General features: G+C 43.6%; 1 protein-coding gene across 1 annotated transcript in view; it reads right to left on the bottom strand.

Moving 5' to 3' along the window:
* Positions 1 to 14432, bottom strand: part of bcr (BCR activator of RhoGEF and GTPase) — a 103844-nt gene that overhangs the window by 34954 nt on the left and 54458 nt on the right. The window contains exons 2-4 of the mRNA XM_074618689.1: positions 12893 to 13077; positions 6024 to 6128; positions 5093 to 5278 (exon numbers count right to left, since the gene is read on the bottom strand). Coding sequence (XP_074474790.1) covers positions 5093 to 5278; positions 6024 to 6128; positions 12893 to 13077 — 476 coding nt within the window. The remainder of the gene's footprint in view (positions 1 to 5092; positions 5279 to 6023; positions 6129 to 12892; positions 13078 to 14432) is intronic.

Raw genomic sequence — 14432 nt, 5'->3', positions numbered from 1 at the left:
CTCATTCGTCCCCTCGCATCCTATTTTTAGGCCTGACCCTGACCTTCCTAACATGCGCTGATCTTTGCCGTCATGGTTGGGGGTGTGAGATTCAATTCTGGCAGGAATGTGGAGTCACAAGTTTTCTAAACATTGTTCACACTGGTCATGTTATCACTGGCAGTTACTATGTGTAGTGTGCATGTTTGGTTGAACTCAAAAAGTCCAAAATAGCAATGATCCACCGTGAAAAAAACACACAACATGACTGAAATTAGCACTTCCTTTGTTAACAAATAACTGTCCTTATTTCTGTTTTTCAAATACTCACTGGTGAATTTCAGGCAGCAAAATTTGTCCAAAATGGATCTACAGTGTTTTGCACATACATCCGCATGCTGGGAAGAAGTAAAGTAGAAGGAAGGCGAGGAGAAAAGCAATTTTCACAATCCTGCAATCCTGTGTCCTGCCCTGGGCCACACAATCTGCACCACAGCGGAGGACATTCAGAGCGCGACAGTGCGACTGTGGAGAGAACAGAGAGCCCGAATGTCTGCCAGCCAACATCCGCGGAGCCGCACACAACGCCGTGAAGGCTTACCGAGCGTGCCGCTGCAGCTACGGTGTCATGGCAGAAAATGGCTTTGGGTGATGAAAGAAAGTGCTTGGGTGTTTGGATTTCTCAGTTCGGGATTTGTCCTGTGTGAGAAGTCTGTGTGTAATCCACAGCGGAAAACAACATTAAAGAAACAGCCTCGTGACAGACTACGGACATTATACGAGAAGGCTGGGTTTTAGCCACTTGGTTTGTAAGGGAGTAGTAACAGACTAGATGTTTTCTCACACAGGAGAGTAGCGCTTTAGACTATGATGATCTAATGATATGAATAGACAGAATTAGAAGGTATTAAAACCCTTCGTTTGCAAGTATAACAGGAGTCTAAAGCTATGCTAGCAGCTCTGTGAGTGGAGCTTTGTGCTCAACGTTATCATCAGCATGCTACTGGAACATGCTCGCAATGACAATGCTAACCCTGGTCGTGTCTAGAAGGTAACCCCCAAATTGTGAAAACTTGTGAAAACTTGCAAAAACCTCTTGCGAGAATCGCTGCCCGACGTCTGACCTTAACCTTAACTATTCGAGGTCAATGCCAAAACTTAACCATTCATGGTCAATACCTAACCCTAACCATCTCGCGAGAGTTTTACAATTTGGGTGTTACCTTCCAGACACGACCGTTTAGCATATACACTATCTAAGTTTAGCATGTTAGCATGCTAACATTTGCTAATTAGCATTAAACACAAAGTACAGCTGAGGCTGATGGAAACGGTGACATCAGTCCATCTCATAGTTGTTGAGACATTTCACATGTGCACCGCATGGTGGCGCTAGAGCAGGGGTCAGCAACCTTTACTATCTAAAGAGCCATTTTAGGCAAAAAAAATAAACAAAAAACTGTCTGGAGCCGCAAAACATTTGAGCATTGTGATGAAATAGTATATAAGTGTAATGCAGTGAGGGCCAAAGTGCACATGTACTACGGAGTATTAGGGCCACATTAAGGGAAAAATCATCTGATATTTCCAGAATAAAGTCATAGCCTAATATTACAAGAAAAAAGTAGTAATATTATGAGAATAAAGTCATAACTTTATGAGAAAAAAATTCATGATACAACGAAAATAAAGTCATAATATTACGAGAAAGAAAGTCATAATATTATGAAAATAAAGTAATAACTTTACAAGAAAAAAAGTCGTAATATAACGAGAATAAAGTCATAAATTTACGAGAAAAAAAGAAAATAACACGTAAAATTACTACTTCATAATATTATGACTTTATTCTCGTAATATTATGACTTTATTCTCGAAATCTCAGATTTTTTTTTTTTCCTCAATGTGGCCCTAATACTCCGTCGTACCGTCGTACCATAGACCTACAACAATGATAAATAAAAATGAAAATGTAAACAAAAAAATCTGCAGGGAGACACTGGAGAGGGGCTAAAGAGCCGCATGTGGCTCCGGAGACGCAGGTTGCTGACCCCTGCGCTAGAGGAAAAGTCAGAGTATCATCAAAGTTACTGGGCTTTTACTATTGGGATACATGAACTTCTGTGCAAAATTTGGTGCCAATCCATCAAGTAGTTGTTGAGATATTTCAGTCTGGACCAAGTAGCGGACCGACCAACCGACATGGCCATCTCTAGAGCCATGCCGCTACCGTGGCTAAAACAGTTTGAATTCTAAAATGCAGTGACCCAAAGAAAGCCTGAAAAAGCACTGACTGAGATGTGATGGAGTGTGGCCGCTGGGAAACAAGACCTATCAGCTGTGTAACTATGTGATAAACCTTGTAAGAAACAACTGCAACCAGGTGTTGTAGATCCAAAATCGAACACGATTGGCATCTGCATGGTCTATTTATCATCCCGGGTTTATCCAAAATCTAATTTTGTTAGACGGCTGCGATTAAATTTGACAAAAGAACAGCCGAGGGGCAATCAAGATGTTTCAGCAAATGAGAGCAGCTGTCAATCAGTCAAAGAAATTGTCCCACACCAAAACAAATCTTAGCGATCCTTCTGTCCCACAACATAGTTTGTTCAATAATACAAGTATTCATCTTTTTCCCCATGCAAAGGATGGCAGATAAGCAGATGTCCCCTATTCTCTGACACGTTGAATAAACTCACTAAACCACAGCTGCCACCTCAAGAGAAACTTCTTCACAGAAGAGCAATCTGAAAGGACAATCTTAAATAAAGGATCTTTCTTCTATAAATTCAGAGAATCAGGCTTTTCTTTTTTTTTAAGGTCCTCCATATCTCTGTAGCGCAACATTCAAAGCCAGTTTATCAGTTTGCCTGTCCGTCTTCATGGTGTAAAACCTTCACTTTGCCACTGTGTATGAAGTATGTGTGTGTCTAGGAAGAGCACCAGTGTGATTTAGCCCTATTTTCAGCCTTCAAACACTTCTCTCTGACACTCATGCTCATAACCTGTCAGTGACGCTTTGCCTCTTCCTCTTTTCTCTCCGTCTCTCGCCTTCCTTGTCCTGATGTTTTATGATTCCTAAGCCCGTCTGCTCCCGTCGCAGATTTTCAGAGTCATGGTGAGACAGCTCTATCAGAGCAGCCTAAATCTACTTGCCTAGCCTGACTCTCATCGCCCCCCACCCCATTCCCCCTTCCTGTATCACCTCCTCTACTCTCATCTAATCTCTTCCTCCCTCCCTCACCACCTCCTGACGGAACGGCTGTCATGTAGCATTTTTCCTTTTTTTTCCTTTTTTGTGGGCTCAGCGTCTTCTCGTCCTGACTTTTATTAACTACTGTCTGGAGAGAGGGGGGGGGGGAAGGGATGGAAACAGTCTACAATCACTCTGCTCAATATTTCAGTATTGCTTTACCCACATCAGAACCATGACATCATGTCTTTGTTGGATGGAAAGTACGACGGAGTATTAGGGCCACATTGAGGAAAAATGAATAAATCTGAGATTTCGAGAATAAAGTCATAATATTACGATAATAAAGTCATAGGTTTACGAGAAAAAAAAGTCGTAATATTATGAGAATAAAGTCATAATATTATAAAGTAGTAATTTTACGTGTTATTTTAGAGGGGAAATAGAGCAGCGTGCCGCCTGAGTGAAAATCACATCAGCACCACATTATCATACGTATCAGGACCTTGAAAATATTGTGCAAGAAACCACATGGACCTGAGGGAAATTGCCTCTTTTGTGGAGGAGGAAATTACTTTTTTTCTCGTAAAGTTATGACTTTATTTTCGTAATATTACGGCCTTTTTCTCATAAAGTTATGACTTTGTTCTCTTAATATTACGGCTTTTTTTCTCATAAAGTTATGACTTTATTCTCGTAATATCACAATTTTTTATTTTCTTGAAATAGTATGACTTTATTCTCATTAAATTACAACTTTTTTCTTATAATATTATGACTTTATTCTCGAAATATCAGATTTTTTCCCCCCCTCAATGTGGCCCTAATACTCCGTCGTAGGAAAGGCTTATGTGACAGAGAAGGACAAAATACATGGACAAACTTTTGAAGAAACTATTAGACAAAAACTGGATTTTGGCGCATGCCTCCTTGACGGCAAAAGATAGAAATTAATTCCTAATTTCTTAGCTAAGCCCCAAGTGGAGCCTCCTGAGATAACTTAATAAGAGTGTGTGTGTGTGTGAGAGAGAGAGAGAGAGAGAGAGAGAGAGAGAGAGAGAAGAGAGAGAGAGAGAGAGAGAGAGAGAGAGAGAGAGAGAGAGAGAGAGAGAGAGAGAGAGAGAGAGAGAGAGAGAGAGAGAGAGAGAGAGAGAGAGCTCCTATTTATAGCAGCTTCTTCGAGACACAAAGCACACAGTGCAGTGATGGCCTCTCAGCTGCCTGAGGCAGAAAGGCGGCATTGTGAAACACGCCTGCACCTCCCTCTGTGTGTGTGTGTGTGCATGCATGCGTGTGTGTGTGTACATGCGTGAGTGGGTCTGCAAGGGAGAGAGAGAGAGAGCAGCAGGGAGGGTGAGGGAGACACTAGTGGGAGAGGAGCAGCATTTTTGGAGAGAATTAACAAATGATTCATTGTGGGTTAATTGACCCATTGTGAAAATGATTAAACAGACCCAGTGTACATTTGGCCCTGACATCCTTGGCAGAAAACTACTGGAGGGAAGAGAGAGACAGCGAGCGAGCGCCTGTTGAGGAGGAAATAGGAAGAAAAAGACGATTCAATTTGTCTAAATTTAAAACGATAAAGAAGAGCACCAGTGGAAAAATCAAATCCACATTTCTTTCGTTGGTTTATTATTGAATTATGCTGACGGATTCTGCTTCTGAAAGCCCCCCAATTCAAGAAACAATATTACTGTGAATAATGTCGCTCTGGCACAGTGGTTTTTGCTTTGGGTCTGCGTCCATCTGCTGCAGTACCCTGAATGTCTTTTCTAATACTGTCAACTTTTTTGGGAGCCCCGACGTTGTCACTTTGATTAAGGGTAAGGTCAGGCAGTTACAGCTGCCGTCATGGGTACACACACACACAAACTATAAACAACCCCCTCGACTAATCCACTTCTTTCTCCTCACCAGTTTCTGGAAGAGATCCCCGACTCTCTGGTGGTGGCTCCACTGTTGGACGCGGGGCAAAAGTCCGTCGTAGAACTCCCTGTGGATCTCGTAGAGCTCAGGCACTTTGAAGAAGATGGTTTCTATCTGGGCCACGCTGAGCACGGGCTGCGACGTCGTAGCCGCAGCCTTCAGTGGCTTCATGGGCTGAGAGGAACAAAACAGTAGAGGTGATTAAGTCACTTTGGAGAAACATTACTGCGATAGTTTGTTGTCTTTCTGACTCTTCTGATTCTCTTTACCCGCTAAATGCTCCACTATGTTCTATATACTTTCATATCACCCAACCCTAGAACGTTTCATCTCTCTTTTAGTTGCAATTTGGTTTAATTTTTTTTAATCTATTTCTTAGTTTTTTATTTGGTTTGGCTATTCGGAACTTTGATTGTTGTCATTTGTAATCTACAGCAAAAGCCAGCCAATAAATAAGGATCCATCTCTTGCAGATGCATCTAATGGCACGAAATGAAATTAAGTTTAGAGTTGTTCCGATACCGATACCGGCATTGGAAATGCGTTCACTGTGCTGCCACCCTGGATGTATCGTGGCTGCCACTGGCAACTACTGTTTTAGAGCAGCGAAGAAGAACTTATTGTAGGTAGTTTGTCACAGCTGCTAAATAACAATAACTATATATATTTTTTTATCACACTGGTATCGGATCGGTACGCTGTATTGGCCGATACCACAAGTTCAGGTATCGGAATGGGTATCGGGAAGGAAAAAATGGTATCGGAACATCTCTAAAATTAAATGTGAAGAGTCTATCATTAAATAATTCCATACGTAATACTCAATTTGCCTAATCAACATCCTACTGTATAATATGGCTATTTGTAGTGTGTGTGTGTGTGTGTGTGTGTGTGTGTGTGTGTGTGTGTGTGTTCTCACCAGCAGCAGTGCCTCCAGGTGACTGAGGTATGTTTCCTCGGTGGCCAAGATCCCAGACAGGACCCACTTTCTCATCTCCAAGCCTTTTTCCAGGTCACATTCAGTCTGCGACAAACACACAAACATATAATAATAAAGTTAAAACAATAAGCAGCAATACAATATTATGCACAACAATTGTATGTGCCTACTGTTTTTTTTTTTTACTTACTCTTTGCAGTAAATCTTTCTTTCATAACTGTTTTCACACTGAATCATTTTGTGTCATTCAAAGCATCGTATTATTCTTTACATCAGCTGGTAAAAAGAAACCTCTGCAGGTTTTGCTGTTTGTGAGTGAGCTTCACACAGTCTAGAGAATCAAACAACAACAATAGCACCTTGGAGAAATCCTCCCCGTTCTCCCTCAGCCCAGTCAAAGCTCACTGAGGACTACGGACATGAAGGAAAACAGAGAGACGGAGAGATTCCTCGGGCTATCTTGTTTAACCACGAACTCTGAAATAACTGAAACAGGCAGGGTCTCCCACGGGAGGCGAGGTTGGCGTATAAATATGTGTCTGTGAGAGAATGCGCAAGTGCCGAGAGCGCGCACACACACACACACACACGCACACACACACACACACAGCGAACCCAGGTTGGGACGTGGAAACATCCGGCCCCTCAGGCTATGAGGAGGAGGGAAGAGAGAAAACAGGGAGGAAGGGTTAGAGAAGAAGAGATGGAGAGGGAGAGGAAGACAATGCAGATACAGTGTAATTAAGAGGGGAGAGAGAGAGAGAGAGAGAGAGAGAGAGAGAGAGAGAGAGAGAGAGAGAGAGAGAGAGAGAGAGAAGAAAGAGGGCAAAATATCCAACACCATGAAGGGGATACAAAGACAGATGGTAGGAAACTACAAAAATGGAAACATTCAAAACTTGCAGCAACACATAACGGAGAGAGCAGCGGAAGAGAGAGGGCAGCAAAAGTCAGTGTTTGTGTTTCTCTGCCTCTTTAGCTGGGAGTGACACAAAGAAAGAGAGGGAACACAAGACAGAGAGGATAGCTAGACCACCAGATGGAGAACGAGAGAAGGAAGGAGAGGGAAGAGGATGAAAGAAGTATGAGCATGGTGAGAGGAGACTGGCCATAGACAGTAGAGAAAGAGTGATACAAATACAAATAGAAAGAGATGGGTACCATAGTTGATATGCAGGAAAAGTTGATGAAGAAATACCCCTTCTGAGTGGAATTCATTACCAGTGTAAACAAAAGCCATAAGATCTCTGGATCGAGAACAACTATCCACGATGTACCTTTAATGCAGTCCGGCCCACCTTGCCTATCAGGAGCTGTCATGTCAAGTGTGCACACATTCTGAATGGAAATCTTATAGGCATTACAACCAGGCGGCAACTTCCGGTTCCGAGAAGTGAAGCCAACGCAGAAGTGCCTGAAACTTTCTTATAGCCAGCAGGGGGCCACTCCTCTGGTTGCAAAAAGAAGTCCGATTGTATAGAAGTCTATGAGAAAAGCATAGCGCTTATTTCTCAACATGGCGACGGCTGAGCCGGCAGCTCACAGCTAATGGTGCCAACAGCGTTAACAGTGGAAACAACACAACAGTGCTGACAGATTTAACAGTGTTTACCTGAGGGGTAAACGGAGGATGGGCTTTACGCTTCCAACGACGGCGCCGTTATCAGCTGTAACCGCCGTATGAGAGCAGCGCAGAGCGACGGCTGTGAGCTAGCCAGTGGGCACGCCCACATGCACTAAAAGCACGTACGGTGCAACACACACAGAGGGAGAGCGACTTCATTCTCTGCTCAGGTAGACGTTACTCCTTTATATCTTTACATAGCAAATGGTTGTTTGCTGCTATATTAATGCTCTGGATATCGTATAGAGCACCTTTAAAGTATAAGCATATTCTCCTCCTCTTCATCTGACTGTTTATCTCATCTTCAATAGTTAATAACTTCTACCTCTCTCTCTTTCTTTGTCTCTCTTTCTCAGGTGAAGCATGAAGGCAATGATTCTGACAGACATGTATTATGCATCACACAGAGCTGTCTGGGGATCTCTGCTGTATATATATATATATATATATATATATATAACATACCAAAAATAAGCTTTAATTGCTCATTATGTGTAGATTCTAAGACAACCAAAAGAAAAAAAGTCACTCTTTTCGTATGAACTGTGCAAATAAAAGGACATTGAAAGTAAATAAGTAATGCAATTATGATTTATGATTGCGCTTAAATATAATGCGTTGCGTCGCAGCGGCTTTGAATCTGTCTGACTTAAAAAAGGAAAGCCTGGGGCGGCAACGGAGCCCCCTGAATGTTTGTGAATTAATGAAAAATGAACGCTGGGCTACAAGTATATCGGGCACGAGCTATCTCACTTTACCCTCACAGGATATGCCCGCCGGTAAGAGAGCACACGAGAAACATGAGGGTCCATTTGCAGCATCAAATCACAAGGAGGAAACTTTAACGTTCAGCCACATGTTAGTGAACTAGCAGAGGGGGAGACGAAAGTGTTTATTCATCGTTTCAGACCTCAGACGGCTCCCCTAGGAAGTACCCACATCTCCAGACATATCATCTTTTATTCATCGCCGTGGCAACTAATGAGCCCATCTCTGGGTTCAGACTAAAAGGGGTGTCTGTCTGCCTTTTTTGGTAATAAAATAAGACACATTCTCCCTGCTTGTGGTACATTTGGGTTGTCTTTGTTTTCACCAGTCCCGTATGTGCAAACAGCGTCAACAAAAGCTAATATTTCCCACGCAATTTGAACTCACGCTTGAACCCCTTTCAGCTCACACATCACCCCCCGTAGCGGTGGCTCTACCCTAAAATGATTTAGAGATTCTGATTTGCTTCTGATTTGTTTTGCACGACGGATGATGTTTGTGGGAGATGCATGAGAATCAATACAAACAGCGTTTATTTGACAAGCGTGCCCGCTGTAGCTCAGGAGGCGCGGATAGAAACCGAGCAGCGGCGACTGTAACAACATTATTCTCCCATCTCTCTCTCGCTTTCCCATGGAGTACAGCAGACTGTCAGCTCATATAAACATTCAGAGTCAGGTTAGAGAGGAGGGAAGTGAGCGGCGATGCACGCCCCGATCCACACTTTATTAACCATTTACATTTTTCATTTTCTAATCTCTTTGGCATCCCGCTCTGCCATCCCTCGCTTTCTGAGAGGCCTAATGTGATTGCTTCCTATCGCCACATGTCTGCTAAGTAATGGGGCTGTCTCAGAATTATCCTGTGACTGTGTTTCAATGCAGCATTACTTCTGGTTATTTAAACTGCTCTCCAGCCAGATGCGATAGACGCCAACAGAGTCGGTGTCTGCGTGGTTTTATTTAGGGTAGGATGTTCGCAATGCCGCGTCACGCCATGCCTTTAATTGTGAGGAAACAAGCCGTGCGATGAGTGAATTTTCATTACAGATGTGATGGATCATAACAAAGGAGATTTCAATCTTCCCGAGCCTCCTAATCTACTCATCTAAAGGTTTTGCTCTGGCTGAGTAGGAAAAGAAATGACCTCCCCCCTTCAGGTCGTGGCCTCGAGGTGTGATGTCAGACAGGATGACGGAGCAAAGACGGGAGGATTTAGATATAAATCAGGGATCCACAGGAACAGAGACAACGGCTCAGGACTTAAGAGGAATTCTCGAGATGACCATGAACTGCAACATCCCAGATTTGAATCCGACCTTTGTTGCATATCGTTCCCCATCTCTCTCTCTCTCCTTCATTTCTTGTTATCTTTCTACTGTCAACTATCTAATAACAAGACTCGGTCAAAACCGAGTATATGGCTGGGCCGTGTACGGCCAGTCTGTGAATTTGAGGTTAAATTGTTACACAAATAGTCAGTGTTCATGTCTATAGTGTTAAATCCAGCGGTACGTGTCCACCGGGTCCGGCGAGGACACTAGGGCGACAAGCTGCTCCACTCAACTGGCCGTTCAAGAGGTGACGTACCCTCTTGTGGAATGAACCTGATTGGTCCCTGGTTTTCTGCTCGCCGTAAACTTTCTGTTACTCCGTCTAAACAATCCACCAAAATCTACTTCTGAAACGCATTTCATTTTAGAACTAGATCGCCTAGTTTCACAGCTTGGTCCAAGTTTCGTGAGCTGGACTGCGTCGCGCTGGAAGGGCTCATTTGCATGAAGTTGAGATTTTTAAACTTTATGCAAATACAGACCCTCTCCAACTCACCGCAACACTCCCACCACGCACTGGGCGACTGATTCTCCTGCTGTCCATTGGAAATGAATGGATCTGGTGGAAATGCGCCGATAGAGGAGCACTCTCGCCAATGAGTGGAACTGCTCTCTGCCCTCTGCGGTCCAGCCAAAAAGGTATTAAATGCCCAAGAAATACTTTAAAAATGGTAAATTCAGTTTAATTAAAATGGGAAAGAGAGTGGGCTCTGTCTGTCCTTGATTGACCTACAAGTATGTGTCACACTGTGCACTAGGATTATAAGATATATGTGGTCAGTGTTTTTGCAAAATTGTTAAAAAAACATTACAACACAATCCTCATATTCAGCTGATTTCTCATCAGTGACCCCCCCCCACCCCCCCCTCCACTTTTCCCTCTTCAGTGCAGCCAAGAGTCAGATTATGAGAGAAAATTAAATCAGCAGTATCGCTGATGATGGTGATGACTCATCACAGTGACATCACAAAACCATCAGCCAATCAGAGCTCGCCTGGGCTCTGACTCATCAATTTAGAGGAGCAGACTGGGATGATGTTTGGAGAGCGGCTGCCCAAGGGCAAATCAAGGACGACGGTAACGCCATTTTCATGGCAGTTATCGAGAGCATGTCTGGCTTTGTTGATGGATGGTAATATATTTGACTTCAGATGCCGCTTCTGCCAACCCTAAACACACACACAGCGTCGGGTTTCCTCCAGGATTCTGCCTCTAAGCATGAGAGTTTACTCTGCAAACCGTCTTCAATATCTTCTACAATGAATGTATCAGAGAGAAGTGTGCATTTCTGTACCTACATGAAAGCACTGGCTTGTGCAACCTAAAGCAGAGACGATGTGTGTGTGTGTGTGTGTGTGTATAAATTAAAATAAGCGAGAGTTACAAGCTCACAGGTCAGAGGTCAGATGCAGTCAAGGGACTCATCATTTATTGGCAGATTCGAGCCATCAATCAGATTGACAGCCAGTGCTCGCTCGCCAGCTCAGACGAGCGAGCGAAGACTGAGGGGGCGGAGCGACTGCTACTGCTTCATGACCACTGATGCGATTACTTCCTCCAAGGGCACAGCGGAGAGAGGCAGAATTAGCCTATTACATTCTCCCACAATACCTCTCTGCCCTAATCGAACATGTGGCTCGAGCATGTTCATCTGCTACTCACAAATCCTTTGGTGCAAGAAATAATGTCTCTACGACTCTAGCATCCATGTTCATTCTCATCTTTTGCTGACGCTAGGGTTTTGTGTGTGTGTGTGTGTGTGTGTGTGTGTGTGTGTGTGTGTGTGTGTGTGTGTGTGTGTGTGTGTGTGTGTATGTGTGTATACTCTCCATGGTAACCTTTGAAGAGCACCAGACGTCATAGATCACTGGTTTTCTCTTCGCGGACGATAAAGAGTAAAGCAGAGAGGGTAAGAGGATGAAGGCAGCGGCGGGGGTGATGAAGGAGATAGGTAATTCTGCCTAATGCCCTGAATGAGGAAAAGCCAGACTCTTAAGGGGGATGAGTTTCTCCGCCGGATGGCTGCTTCTTGGGTTATGAGGCAGGCGATGTTGTCCTTTATCAATCCTCTCAAACGGCAGATTTGATTTTTTCGTCAATTGACAGATTTTTCACATATCGGAGATTGCTCTAAGAATAGATTAGCCCACTTCCTGTGCCGTGTTGAGGTCAAAGTACGGAACTATTGGCCATTGAAGAGTGATTCTAGACACTTTTGTAGGATTGTACATTCGTATGCTTTTTATCAATGGGCTGTCAAAGTTAATGCGATAATAAACCGATAATAACGCAAATTCGCTTTAAAGCCGCTAATTTCTTTAACGCAATTTGAGATTATTAGGTTGTAGCGGGCTCAGTTTTAAAGCTGGAGTGAAAAATACTGGCATTATATGAAGCTAGAAAACCTAATGAATCCATTGGTACCAACCATGTCATAATAGCTTATCGCGAAGGAGGTTAAACTTCACTCAACACTTGAAAACAAACACTCCAAACTTACGCTAAATTTTGGCGAAGAAAAACTGTCATTGCCATTATCAAAGGGGTCCCTTGACCTCTGACCTCAAGATATGTGAATGAAAATGGGTTCTATGGGTACCCACGAGTCTCCCCTTTACAGACACGCCCACTTTATGATAACCACATAAAGACACTGACACACTGACAGCTGTTGTTGCCTATTGGGCTTGAGTTTGCCATGTTATGATTTAAGCATATTTTTTTATGCTAATTGCTGTATCTGTGAGGGTTTCTGGACAATATTTGTCATTGTTTTGTGTTGTTAATTGATTTCAAATAATAAATATATACATACATTTGCCCACTCCGATGTTGATAAGAGTATTAAATACTCGACAAATCTCCCTTTAAGGTACATTTTGAAGAGATAAAAAAATGTGCAATTAATTTGAGATTAATCGCAATTAACTATAAACAACCATGCGATTAATTTTAATCGATTGACAGCCCATATCAGTAGTAAAAGACAAATCCTTAATATTAAGTAACTCACAGCTTTGGGTTTTTTAAAGTCAATTTTCACTCAATTTCCAAAAGAAAACTGTTGAGAAAAATTTCATTCCAATGTCCAGCAGTAGGAGATGACGGGATAGCATACTGACCGACTTGGAGGACTCCAGCGATCCAGATGAGAGGGTGTCCCGACTGCTACGACTCTTGGAGCTGAGGTGCGGCGAAGACGACGGCGAGTCATCGATGTAGGGCAGGATGTCGTGGTGCCTCCGCTGCTCCTCTGCGCGGTCTGCGTCGTAACCGTACGTGGGAGGGGTCCCGGTGAAATGACCATCTGTGAAGGGACAAAATGAAACCTTAAGTCAGCACCTATTACATTCTTTTCAACCACTTCTTCTAACGCAGACATCTTTTTACAAATCACCAAATTCATGCTAACTGTGAAGATTTCTGCACTCAACTCAGACATTTTGGCGATGCAAATATCACATCATTTCATATCTTTTATGAAACACAACTTTAGCAAGCTTCAATCCAAGCAAAGATCCTGTAATAATAATACCTGTGCCTGGTTGGCCTCATGCTCACAGAAGGCTGCCGTGCATCGCAGAGTTAATTTCCCAACACTAATTAATGCGGTTCCAGAAACTGGGGCACACAAAATGAGTTCCCCCCCCCCCTCTGCATCATTGTTTCACGTACAAAAACATAAAGCTCCGAGAGGAAGCACTTGAAGAGGCCGACTACAAACTGGGTCAAGGTTCAAATAATTTCGACGCCGAGCGTCGCATCTCCGGGGAAATTTTCAGCAACCTCCCCTCTGACCTGCTTCTGCGGTGGCCGCTATCACTTTCTCTGTGGGAAAAATAACAGCTCAGCCTGCACAAAGTGGTTTTGCTTTATGATTATGTGCGCTGCCCTTTACAAGGAGAGGTGGGAGAGAGAGAAAGAAAGAAAGAACGTGAGACAAAAGGTCAGTGAGCTGGATGCAAACAAACTACAATTCGGACTACAACTCGTTTTTACAATGTCGCACACTCAGTGAGGGCGACGCATTCCAGCCAAGTTGTGGCTTCCAGGAGGAGCGAGTGTACAGTACAGTCAGCGGTTCGGGGAATCTGGTGTGTAACAGCTGAGGGGAAGACATCAAGCATCTCTGAATGTCACAGAAGACCTTTTGCTCATCTCTCCTCCCACTCCCACATTCAACGGAGCCTCACTTCCAGGGAACTGGCCGGGCCTCCTCTTTGCTGACTCAGACTAATAACATGCCACGGAACAATCTAGAGTCACCAAACACACAGAATACACTCCACTTCATACCATTTCTAAGCATCTCGTGTAGCTTCAGCACACATTCGGCTAACAAGTACTTTTGTATTTATAATCTCTCTTTCATTGTGTTTTATGAATTCTTGGCTTGCACCAGCACATGCCGTACACACAGACATATGCTCTTAAAAGTCGCAGGTCATAGCGTGAGGAAGAGAGCAGAAGAGATAGAAAGAACAATGCCAGTGTGTTCAGGGCCCGTCTGACCTTCAGCCCACCCACCGCTCGCTCCGCGTACTCGCTGCTGCCTGTGGGCGGGCGCTGCCCAACGCGCCTGCTTCGACCAGCGGCATCCTGCCAGGCAAAGACCAACATAGAGACTCTGTGTGTGTGTGTGTGTGTGTGTGTGTGTGTGTG

The sequence above is a fragment of the Sebastes fasciatus genome, chromosome 19, assembly GCF_043250625.1.
Source record: "Sebastes fasciatus isolate fSebFas1 chromosome 19, fSebFas1.pri, whole genome shotgun sequence".
In the NCBI taxonomy this organism is placed as follows: Eukaryota; Metazoa; Chordata; class Actinopteri; order Perciformes; family Sebastidae; genus Sebastes; species Sebastes fasciatus.
This window is presented reverse-complemented; position numbering and strand designations above follow the sequence as displayed.